The following is a 12,790-nucleotide window of genomic DNA, read 5'->3' as shown; positions in this document are numbered from 1 at the left end:
CTGCTGGGGTTCCAGGAGCCATGAGCCCTTTGCACATTTACTCTGGTCCCTTCTGTACCATGCCCTTCTTGCTACCTGGGCCATGCTAGCAACTCCTCCTTCCCTGGCTGCCTCCTCCACTTCCTGTATAGCTCAAATGCCATTCTTCTTCAGAGAGTCGTCCCTTGACCATGGGCTGACAGCCATTCTCAAGCGTCCTCTCTGGCCTGCAGCACAGGCATTGATAGGAGCTTGTTGGAGGTACAAACTGTCAGGACCACTAATCAGAAACCCTGGAGTTTGGCCAGGCACCCTGGTTTTACAAGCCCTCCTGGGGATTCGGATGCACATGTGACTTTGAGAACTACTCTAAAATTTGGACCTGAGTGTCTCCCAGTGGCTCTCGGGGTGGTGCTGTTAGAAAATGAGGGAATCTTTTTAAGAGGTGGGAGGCCATTAGTTCACTGAAAGCACAGCCCCATGAGACCCCCAGCCCCTCTTCTTCCCCTTCTCCACTTCCTGCCATGAGGCTATCAGCTCTGTGATACCATGAATTCATACCACACTATGATATACTATGCCCTACAAACACATGCGGGAGACCTGGAAGGCCAATTTTTAAGTAAAACCTATAAGACTGTTAGCCCAAAACAATAAAAAACAAAACCAAAAAACTTTCTCTTCAGAAATTTACTATCTCATGAAATTCCTTGTTGTTACAGAAGGCTGCCTGATACATTCTGCCTTTAATTTCTAGGCCCCGGATCTCACCTTCCTGGGAACTCTTAGGGGGCAGATACTGTTTCTGTTGTACTCACTGTGCTCAGGGCCCAGTAAGGTGACAACCATAGAGCAGATGCTGCGCTAAAGTGACCCTTGAGAAAAGATTTCATTTGTACTGGGGTTTTGAAGGATGGATATGGGGTTTCCATACATACACACACACACACACACAGAGAGAGAGAGAGAGAGAGAGAGAGAGAGAGAGAGAGAGGGAGGAGAGAGAGACTGAGACTACTACTAGAAGATGGTTGGAAATGAGGGGCTGGGAAACAGCAGAGATGCTTGATTGCAGCAGGCGTGGAGTGTCAGGTCAAAGTAGTTGGGACTCTGCCATCTAGGCTATGGAGTTTTGAGCCCACGTTACATAGTGGAATAACCTCGGGGACTTATCAAAATACCAGGACAAAGTGCTAGAGTGGAACTTGCTATTGGTACTTTAAAAACATTCTTCAAAAGATTTTACTCTGTAGTCAGAATTCAGAAGTAGGAAGTCACCGAGGTTATACAAGTATAAATAGTGTGTGTTTTGGAAAAAAATCACTGAGGGGCAACTGGAGGGAGAGCAGGGTGGGTGGATATAATGAACAGATGGATGGACAGATGAATGAGCGAGGTAGATATGTAGGTAGGCAGCTGAGTGGCATAGATGGATGGATGGATGGGGGATAATGGATGAACAATGGATGGATAGATAGATAGATAGATAGATAGATAGATAGATAGATAGATAGATAGATGATAGATAGATGATAGATAGATAGATAGATAGATAGATGATTGATAGATAGATAGATAGATGATAGATAGATAGATAGATGATAGATAGATAGATAGATAGATAGATAGATAGATAGATAGATAGATAGATAGATAGACCCATATGTATGTACATACACAGATGCATTGATAGTTATATGGCTGGGTGGACAGATGGATAGAAAATAAAGACGATGAATGGATAGAATACCGAGAAGGTGGGGAAGTGTGGACACAAATATGAAGTTAGAGACACTCATGAAGGAATCTCATTTCAGGCAAAAGGAGCTGGTGAAGGCTGGGTGGTAGCACTGGGATCACTGAAGTCTAGACAAACCCTCCACAACAGGGTACATCTCATCTTGAAGAGCTGCTGGAAAGACAAGTGGGAGCAGAAGGAGAGACTGGTGATTCTGAGAGTTGGCTTTCAGGCACTGGGAGGAAGCCAGCGACAGACTAGGAGGAGAGCTGCAGGGAAAGAAGCAGGTTTGGGCAGAGAACACGATCCATCCCACTTCCTACTACTTCCTGGGAGGCGATGGGAATGGAAGGATTAAAGGAGAGCAGCATAATTGAGCTGTTACTGAAATCACTTCAGGGGCTTAGCTCAATCTGGGATGCAAGAATTGAACAGCATCTGGGGAATTAAATGTGTAAAAATTATGGAGGTTTCGGAGGAAAGCAAAAAGGCAAGTGATTTTGAAAGGACTCGGAGGTGCTAGATTGACTTTAATGATGACCTTTAATTAGGTTGCCTGGCCAGAGCAAAATGGTAGCAGGCAGACTAAAAGGACAGAACCTGTGGACCACAGCCCAAGACTGGGTTGAGGAAGAGTGTGGGAGTGAGGATGGGGAGGAGAAGGAAGAGGAGGAGAAAGAAGAAGAGGGACAGAAGGAGGAGGAGAAGGAAGATATAGCAACAGCAGCTAATGTATTGAAGAGTGATCTGGGGCTCCTTCAGGCTTCCATTCATCGTCTCTCTGTGGGTGCATGCATTTGCATGTGTTCACATGTGGGGGTGCATGCATTCACACATGTACACATACACTAGTTCGTGAAGTTGCTGTGTGTATAGAAGCTCAACTTCTCTGGTGAGCCTCCGCCTGAGCCTTCTACTTAAAGATGCATGGGAGACAGGAGATGATGCTATAGCCTCATTAACATATCCATGGGAGGGAGGCTGCTGAGCCTCCCCATACCAGACCCAGAAGCAAGGTGGTCACTGCTGTCTTCTTTCAGATAGTACTTTCTAGACTGAGGATCAAAGGCTAGAGTGGAAATTCCTGGAGCAGAACCTTCTGGGTGGAGAACTATTACCAAAGGCCAGCCAAAAGGAGAAGAGAGCATACCGGTGAGCTGACAGGCAGCTTCAGGGCCCCATGTGATGCTCTGGGGTGAGATCCCAGGTGACAGATGTGGCTGGGGAATATGGAAGAGACCAATAGCAGAGAGCCTTAAGTACCATTAAAGAGTTGGATCTTTATTCTGAAGTCATCAGGGAACAATAGAAGGATCTAGAGCAATGGTTCTCACTCTTCCTAAGGCTCTGACTCTTTAATACAGTCCTCATGTTGTGGTGACCCCACCCATAAAAATATTTTCACTGCTACTTTATATCTGCAATTTTCCTACTGTTATGAATTGTAATGTAGACATCTGTGTTTTCTGATGGTTTGGGTGGCCCCTGTGAAAAGGTCGTTCAACTCATGACCCGCAGATTGAGAACAGCTGATCTACAGCAAAGGAGTAAAGGGGCCGAAGTGTCTTCTCGGTCCTTACAGTGGGACCCTGGGAGGACAGGGGGCGACATCCAGGGGCCAAGAGAGAAGCTGAAGGATTCAGTGCCTGGGTATTGACTGAACTTGGTGGGGGCTGAGGAGGGAGACTCCAGAATGACACCCATTTTCTAGCTGGACACCTGGAGACATGGAAGTAGCCTTTGGGGAACGAAGCAAAGGTTAGAGGTATGGCTGGGAGAGAGATAGCCCCTCCCCGCAAAGAGTCTACAAGGCGGCAATCAGAGAGAGGCAACTCTCCTGACTCCCACGGCTGGGAACAAGGACCCGCTAGGCAAGGGCAGTGAGCCATACCTGCCTGCTAGGCAGCATGCCCACTCCAAGCTCCACCCAGCTTGAGAAACAGCTAGTTCTGCCTTCCCATCTCCTCACAGCCCTGTTTCCACTCATATGTGTGGGTCCCCACTCACACAAACAAAAAGCTGGGCAGTTTGAATGTAAAATGTCCTCCATCAGCTCCTCTGAACACCCAGTCCCAGGTTAGGTCCTGCCTGGGGAGGTGCAGCCTTACTAGAGGAGGTATCACTGGGGACAGGTTTTGGGAGTTTATAGTCTCACCCCCTTCCAATTCTCATTCTTTGCTTTGTGTTTGTGGTTGAAGATGTGATTGCTCGGCTCTCCGCCATGGCTATCTGCTGCCATGCCTCCTCAGTCATTATGGCCTCCCTTTTGGAACCATAAGCCAACAAAATAAACTTTTTCTTCCATGATCGCTTTTGGTCATGGCATTTACCACAGAACCAAAAGCAACTAATATTCCAAGTAGGCTCTTCATAGCCAGGATCAGAGTTAGAACTAGCCCTTCTATAGAAGGCTGGCATCTGCGACCTTTGCCACAATGGTAGCAGGCCCTCACTACCTCACTGGGCTATCAATAAGAGCCACCAAGGTGAAACAGAAAGACACATCTGTATCTACCTTCCAGTAAAGTGACAGTACACAGGTCACCTATGCAGGTGGCCTAGCTACTCAAATCATGCCACTAAACACCAGGAAAGGGCTCCCTGGCCATTCTTCAGTGGCTCATCTGTGCACTGCTTTTACGATGTGCATTCTGTAGGCCAGGCTCCAAGGTGACCTTGAGCACATGTGCGGCTCCTGTTCTCCATAGACAATGTGCTGGGGGAGACAGAACCATGTTCACAGAGGTTTCTGTCCCACCCAGTCCCTCAGCCGTTCAGTCCCAAAGATACACACAGAGGCGTACATTAATTATAAATTGGTTGGCCTATTAGCCCAGGCTTCTTATTAACTAATTCTTACATCTTAAATTGGCCCATTATTCTTGTCTATGTTAGCCACATGGCTTGGCACCTTTTTCAGTGAGGCATTCTCATCTTGCTTCCTCTGTGTCTGGGTGATGACTGCAGACTGAGCTTTCCTCTTCCCAGAATCCTCCTGCTCTCATTGCCCTGTCTCTATATCCTGCCTGGTTGTCCTGCCTCTACTTCTTGCCTGGCTACTGGCCAATCTGCATTTTAGTAAAATAATACAAGTGGCAGGATAAAGACCATTGTCCCACCATTAGAGACATCACAGGTGTGTGCAGAATTACACTGACAGAAAGTGCTAGAGTAAATACCATGCCACGAGAGCCCAGAGCAAAGATCTTGAGGCCTGACTTCAAGGTTCCACTAAAGGGTCTATGAGGAAGGAGTAAGTAAGGTGGGCTTCTAAGAAGAATTAGAGGGGGTTAAGGGAAAGTACTAGAAGCATGGCCTCCCTTAAGGGGCAGGGGACTCAGTGCATGTATTTAAGGGACTAAATAAAGACCAGTGTGGACGAAGCAGAGGAATGACTGGGTAGGATAAGCAGGCTGCACAGTGTGGCGGGAGCCTGCAGGGGGATGGGCCCTGGGTGCCTCATCCCATGCACCATCCGCATTACCCTGGGACTGCAGAAAGCAATATCACAGGAGACAGACCAGGATGGGGATCCTCAGGAATCTCTGCTTCCACTCTCCTTTTCCTGAGGCCACCTGCCCTTTTTCCAAAGGTCCCTGGACCTGATAGCTACTTTCCTCTGCTACCATTTCTTGCTAAAGCCCCCTTCTTAGAAGACACCAAAATGAAGTAAGGCAGCCTTCCCTCTCTCCGGCTCACTCTGAGCGACTCTTATGCTTTTTTCATCCTGCACCTCGGCAGGCAGAAGCTGCTGAGCTAGGACATAAGGACAGAACTTCCGCAGATGTACATATTTTCTTTTTTTATGGCTAGAAACTAGCAATGAACATTTCTGGTGAGTCACAGCTTGCTTGCTTTCTTTGGCTAAGAAAGGTGGGAATGAGGTTCCAAGAGACTGAAGCTGGAGAGGCCAAGCCTTGCCAAGCTGGTAAGTTAGGAAAATGAAATTAGCAGCAAGCTAGCTCTGCCAGCTTCCCAGTTGGGGGCTGGAAAATTCCGCTTAGCAAACAGAACCCAGATCCAAGCCTGCAGAACCCCAGAGGCACGTGGATCTAAATCCAGTGTCCTGGGATCTTGGGATCTAGAGAGAACAAGTCCCTGCGGTTGACACCCTCTTCAAGAACCAGACCCCATCTTTGGTCCTGAAATGAAAACCACTGCCCCATCAGGAAACACCTGGGCAATCTCTCCATCTCCTTCCCTGCAAGCCTCTGTGCCTCGGTTTATCTAACAGAATCAAGCAGAGGAAGCCCTACTAAGGCTCATCTGGTCATTTATTTCATCCTTCAACTGTGGGTCCTGAGTTAGGATCCACTGTGCCTGGCCTTCAAGTCCCTTGTCTGCCCCAGAGGGGTGATAACGCCTCCTCTGACTCTCCATGTGCCACCAGGATTCTTAGAAGGATGATCAAACTAAGGTTCATGAATAAATTTGCAGAGTATAAGGTCCTATACAAGCCTTAAAATCCACTGTTATTCTACCTACCTAATGGAATGGAGACAAAACTAGACTCCTACATGCAGTGTGCCCTTTAAATCTAGTCATCATTCTTAATACAAAAACCAGGGTGCTGTTGATGCATATGTGATGTATACGTATGTATGTATATACACACACACACACAAATGAATCACAATCTGGTTAAGAGTTTGCAATCTACTGATTATGAGCTGAGGATTCCAGGGAACATGTGTGGGAGCAGTGAAGACCAGATGGAAAACTAAGAAGAGAAGAAAGGGCTGCAGCCGTCGCAGAGAGCACAGTGTAAGGTGACCCCTGAGAGCCCTGCCACAGACGAGAAGAGGAAACTGCTGATAGTAAAAGGTAGACGATGGGAGGTGGGAGACGGTGGAAGGTGGGAGATGGACGGTGGGAGGTAGAAATGGAAGATGGATGGTAGAGGAGGGAAGGTGAAAGGTAGAAGGTTGAAATGACAGAAGAAGGAAGAGAGATGTTGGAGGTGAGGGAAGGTGGACAAGGGACAATAGAATATAGAAATGATGGACATTTGATCTGGTAGAATCTGCAGGATGAAAACTAGAGGTGAGAGAAGGTGATGATTTTTCACAAGTAACTGGAAATGGACCGCAGTGTGAACTTTTGTTCGCATAGGGATTATCACATTCCAAAACCCAGGCTCAGTATCTCCCTTGGATTTTTAAGTGTGTGTGTATGCATGAATGTGCATGTGTTTGTGTGTGCGTGTGTATGTGTGGTGTGCACATACACACGCACACACAGCGGCCAAAGGAGAACACCAGGCATCCTAGCCATTACTCCACACTATACTCCCTTGATGCAAGGTCTCCCAGTGAACCTAGAGATAGGGTGGCACCTAGCCCCCGTGATCCTCCTGACTTCTCCCTCTCTGAAGCGCCACCATAGACATGTACAAGCATACCTGGTCTTCCTGTGGGTTTTATGAGCTTGAACTCAGGTCTTCACACTCAAATACAGAATGTATCTTCCCCATGGAGCCATCTCTCAAGTCTACTGTTGTCATTTTCTAAAGATATTTACAAAGAACTTTCCTTAGCCATAGACTTCTTTTTTTAAATGCTTGCCATAAATAGAAGGTACCCGAGAAAGCAACTTGAAGGGAAACAAACAGCATAATGCATTCTTAGGCAGGTGCTGGAGCCTGGGGATTGCTGGAAGATTAGAGAGGTGTTACCAACGCAGGAGCATCAAGGAGGCTGGGAGACAATTGAGCAGCTATGGCTCAGGGAGCACCAGTGAACCTTCCTTTATTTTGAGGAGCACTGAGCAGTTCTGTCTTGTGTTTATGACAGAGACAGAGACAGACAAAGAGACAGAGAGACTAGAAATGATCCCTTGTTTTCAAGTACCTAGCAGGATGAAGGCACATGCCAGACCTATAAACTGTTCGGCGCCTTGCTATTCTGACCTGAGCTCTGTGAGACCCACAACTCACCAGGCCATAACAGAGGCTTCTCACAAGTGCCTTTTCCAGACCCCTGATGCTCACACAGGTCTGGCTAGATGGTGACACTCAGCAAGCATTAACCCAGGCAGGTAGCCAAGGAAATGGACCTGCCACGCGGTGGTACAGCCAGAGGCGCTTTGCATTGGAAGTTTGACAATCAAGATTCAAATCCTGCCTGTACTATCAGCAACAAAAGCTGTGTCCCAGGCAAATTAATTTCCCCAAACCTTACTAGTGTCACCCAGGAAGATAGAGATGTATCTGTCCTCCATGTCATGAAAGCGCCATAAGATGGTGACTACTATTCACCTGGCACAGGGTAAAGCAGACATGAGGGAACCTGGAAAATTAAACAACTTATTGGTGTGATTCTGGCCATGGGAGCAGTCATAACTATCAGTAGGAAACACAAGCCCGACCTGAGGGTTTCCTTCATCCTGCCCAGACCTCTCAACTCCGGGTCCTCTGCACACCAACTACAAATTGCACACTGCAAAAATGCTTTTCTGTCAAGAATAACCTGGAAGGCTAAATCTCAATTACACTATCGTTTTAAGACACACTGCAGCTGTGAAAACCACGGCACTTCTTCCCCAGTAAGAAGTGCTTTCTTGGAAACGAAGTCAGTTGGGATCCTCCCTCTCGACTGCTCTGTGAAGCTGGAAGACACTCCTAGCTGCGCTGGCACTGAGTTTCTGCATAGAATATTATGCAGCATTCAGCCAAACACCGCCCAGCTCTTCCCAAACTCTGGCTTTCCCCCCAAATATTGCTAATGTGTTTGAACAGACTTCTCTGCTGCTTTTCTCTGTGGGTCACAGAGCAGCCAGCATCACTTAACCCTGGACAGTGGGCTGTCATGAGGCATATTCCCCTGAAAGGCAAGAACTACCAAAACCCAATGGAATCAGAATAAAAGGGACCCTGTCACCCCAGATACGGAGCACTACTTGAGTGGATGTCATTACACTTTGGGGTTTGTGTAGAACAGAGCTACATATCCGGAGACCTAGGGAGCACTAGTTTGTAAAGTATAATCACTCGTCCTGGGGAGGGGAAATGCTATGGCCATATAGCTTTCAGAAAGAAGACAACGGATGAAGACAATTAGTAAAAACCCAGAGACAGATATTGGGATTCAACCTGAAGATCAGAAAGCAAAGCAGCCAGTCACTGGCTCTCTCCTCTACCTCTGTCTGAAATGGCGATCCTGCCTCCAGGAATCTCAGAATGAGACTGAGCTGAGAGCTGCCTCCTTCCGTCTTACATTCCTCTCTAGAGCTGGGATCAAAGCTGTGCACCACCACTGTCTGGTTTCTATGGCAAGCTAGTGTTGTGGCTACTGGGATCAAAGGTGTGTGTCACCACTGCCTGGTCTGTAAGGCTGGCCAGTGTGGCTGTTTGACTTTTCTGATTTTCAGACAAGCTTTATATATTAAGATACAAATGAAATATCACTACAAACAGGCTTAGTAAAACCTCTCAGAGCCTTCTAAACACTGTGTTGGAGACATCTCAGGGGCTCGTTAAGAGCAGTCAGTGGGCTGTGACAGTGCACACCTTTAGTCCCAGCACCCAAGAGGCAGAGATGGGTGGATCTCTGTGAGGACAAGGCCAGCCTGGTCTACATAGTGGATTCCAGAATAGACAGTGATTCCCAAATACAGGATTCCTTTTCTTTTCTTTTTTACTTCCTCCACCAAGTATCTCAAAGTATCAGTGTTTTAGAATCTATAGCTCTTGGGAAAAGTCTTGGTGGCAAGAAACCTCTGCTTCTGCAGACCCAGCCAGCTTGTCTGGACCAGGCCACTCATTCTCCTGAGAAGCAGGGTCAGGCCCCTACGTGCTACCCTCCATGGTATCTTCCTGCCCAACGAATGCTCCTCAGTTCAGATGATCAGAAGGAAAAGCCAGGCTCTTCCAGAAAGGGCAAGACTGTGACTTCTATGCTGGTGACAAAGAAGGTGAGCCAGTGTAGTGCATAAAAACAACTGAATACCATTGGTCATGCAGACAACCATCCAAAGTGACTGGTCACCAGCATCCCCAGAAAGGCTTGCTGATGCCCCAGGGCTTCTGATGCAAAGGCTGGAGAGGCCCCTGCATTTTGGAGAAGCCTCTATCTTACCAAGCCTTCACACCAGTCCCTTAGTGGTCCCCATCCTCCAGCCAGAAGGTTACTATCAAGGTCAGCTGTCCTTGCAGCAATACAGCACTAATACCAGGTACATGAGTGGGGAACATTTTGCTCAAACATTTCACCCATCTGAGGAAGTCAAAAGATACACTGCCCCCTGTGGCAACTCTAATTAGCCCTGGACATTTATTCAGGAAACATGTGTACCAACCATAGGCCAAGACTTCTAATAGGTGCTAGATACCCTTGCTCACCATCCATCTTCTCTGTCATTTCAGACTTTGAAACCCAGTGCTCATCCACAAAGGACAGATCAAGGCCCAGGGCACCAACTTTGCCTCATTCCCATCATAAATCCTTCCCATCTTAAGTCAATGAAGGATGTCAACCTTCATCCCCCCTCCTTTTCTACAATGTTAAAGCTCCCCCAGGGGAGCCCAGGAGCTGGCATCAGGCTCTGTGGACATAGGGTACAAGAAGTCAGTTCTTTCCTTCTGCCATATGGGTTCTGGGGACAAAACACAAGTTGTCAGGCTCGGCAGCAAGCCCCTTAACTTGTTGACCCTCCATGACAGCCCTACGCCTTTCTTTAAATCAAATGCCACCTGGAACTTTTCCTAGCTAGGTCTGGACCTAAGTTTAGTACTGTCCAGAGCTGTAAACAGCCCCAGGACCCAGGCAGATGGGGAAAAGCTTGGGCCTTAGGGAGAAGTACCCACCGGACAGAGGAAAACACCTTAACCTGGAGCAGAGGGACCTCCATTTCTGCCCCAGTTCTGTCCCTAACTTGCTGTGGCATCTTCGCAAATCAATCCCCTCTCTGAGTCAAATCTCTCAACTCAAGTAAACTGAGTGAACCAAGAATTAATAAATTTCGCCCTCCCCTCCTGCCTTTCTCTTTCCTTTCCCTCCTCCCATCTCCTTCCTCAGCTAGGATCATTGCAGTGAGAATAAAACAAGCCCCAGGTCTCTCCTCCAGCCCCAGAAAGCAGCCTGGAAGCTGGGGCATTCTTATGTGACATCTAGGCTGAAGGACCAGAACACATCAGAGAACCTATGAACAGAAGCAGCGGCCAGGTCCCTGAGCACCCTGGAGTCAAAGGTGAATCAGCCTGCCCAGAAAACTCAACCTCCAAAAGCTGTCAGGACTGGCCCATCACATGAGCACCATGTAGAGGATCTACCCCAGCTGCAACGGCCTGGGTGAGCCCCTAATTAGACTTTCATAGTGAGCCAAGCAGCCCGCATGGTCCAACTGCCAGCTGGGTCTCCCATCAGCTGGTGGCTGAGTTAATGAACCCATGAGGGGCTAGTGGGGCTCATTACAGACAAGGTGAGGGAATAAGGGACCCCTGTGTCCTCAAGGCTTGCCCTCCCCCCTCTTCTCCATGCTTACACTTAGCACATGAGGGGGGCTCAAATCAAGAGGAAGGAGGAGCCAGTGATGAGACCCCAGCTGTGCACACCCCCTGTGGATAGCTCCAGCCGCAATTCAGGGTGTAACTGGAAGTCTTCAGCACCTGCCTCATCAGATAGAGACCCTTACTACTCAGGGCTTGAGGTCTGAGCAGTTAGGATATCAGAGGGCCTGTGTGTTGTAAATAAGAAGGTAGGAGAGTGTTTAGGTACTGAGGTCATCCAGAACAGCAATGAAGAGGGATGCTCTGTGAATCCAATCCATGAGAAGACATCCTAAGGACATAGAAGCTGAGCTGATACCCAATTAAAACCCAACCAGATAAAGTCAGGATGTGATGAAAGGAGGTACGAAGTCTCAGCTGGGCATAAGCAAGGGTAGCTCTATAACAGCCATCTAACTCTATGGCAACCTTCTGCATGGAAGCCATCGCCATTTTACTTGGTGCAAGAGAACAACCAGCTCCTGGAAGCTGCAGAACCCAGTCTCTTGAAGGACCTTGCAGTCAGGATCTGGTCCTGGCCTCCTTTGTTCATTGCCTCTGCCAACAGCCCTCCTATCCAGGGCCACCTCCCATCCCAGGACCCACAACCAACTTCTCACTTGAACTGGTGTTCCCGGGAGCTACGGATCTTGGAGGAGAAGCGCTCGGCCAGCTTCTCCAGGCTGCGGGAGTACTCCAGCTCGATCTCAGCTTTCCTGCGGAAGAACTCCTGCAAGTCTTGCAGCAGCTGCAGCCGCGACTCTGACTGCTGCTCCAGGCATTTGAACTGCTCCACCAGCTGCATGCGGATCTCTGCGGGAAGCAAGGAGCGGATGAGCATCAGGCTGGGGCTGGGAACCGCAGTGGACCCACACCGCCCAGATCCCACACAGAGCCCCAACTTTGCTATGCGGAGATTTGGCAAGGGCCCCTTTCTGCTATACAGTCTAATCTACTGTTCCCAGGCTTGAGTTACTCCCTGTTGCCATCAAGGTTCCTGATTGCTGCACAGGCCACTGGCTACATTGTTACTCCATATGATTAGCAGTCTGACTAACTTTTCTCACTGGAATGAATTTGCTCAAACTAAAAAGCTATATATCGCTCCAGCTCTTGCATCCTGGGATATCGGGAATGAGTTCTATGAAAATAACATTTTTAAATCCTACTTACACACTACAACTAGGGCTTGCCAAAGGGTCAGAGGCCTTGCCCAAGAGGCTTATTCTTTGTCAACAAAAAAGAGGTGGCCCAGGGAGAAATGTTCAGATTTTTCTCATTCGTGCAGGCAGGACCCAAAAGGCATCAGAAGGTATTTAGAGCTCCAATGTTCTTCAAGGTCCTGCCTATACTGCTTTCAATTACTCTAAACTCCTAAACATCTCAAGTACCTCTAAAAGAACCTAGTCCACACTTGGAGAAGCACTGACTGATCAAGCTGGGTCTGGGCAACCAGGAGGAAATGTTCAAAAGCTGAGAGGTGAACTAAAACAGAACAAATGAAACAAAAAACCTCACTTCAGTCCTTGAAACCCTTAATTGTCCTGATGTCCTAATGGTCACAACCCAACATTTTGTCAAATACTAAT

The 12,790-nt window shown here is 48.0% G+C and overlaps 1 protein-coding gene across 2 annotated transcripts in view; it reads right to left on the bottom strand.

Annotated features, from left to right (window-relative positions):
* Positions 1 to 12,790, bottom strand: part of Srgap3 (SLIT-ROBO Rho GTPase activating protein 3) — a 222,449-nt gene that overhangs the window by 95,721 nt on the left and 113,938 nt on the right. For both annotated transcript variants that reach the window (XM_038319202.1, XM_038319203.1), the window contains exon 2: positions 11,822 to 12,014. In XM_038319202.1, coding sequence (XP_038175130.1) covers positions 11,822 to 12,014 — 193 coding nt within the window. The remainder of the gene's footprint in view (positions 1 to 11,821; positions 12,015 to 12,790) is intronic.

The sequence above is a fragment of the Arvicola amphibius genome, chromosome 2 (assembly GCF_903992535.2).
Source record: "Arvicola amphibius chromosome 2, mArvAmp1.2, whole genome shotgun sequence".
NCBI classification, from domain to species: Eukaryota; Metazoa; Chordata; class Mammalia; order Rodentia; family Cricetidae; genus Arvicola; species Arvicola amphibius.
This window is presented reverse-complemented; position numbering and strand designations above follow the sequence as displayed.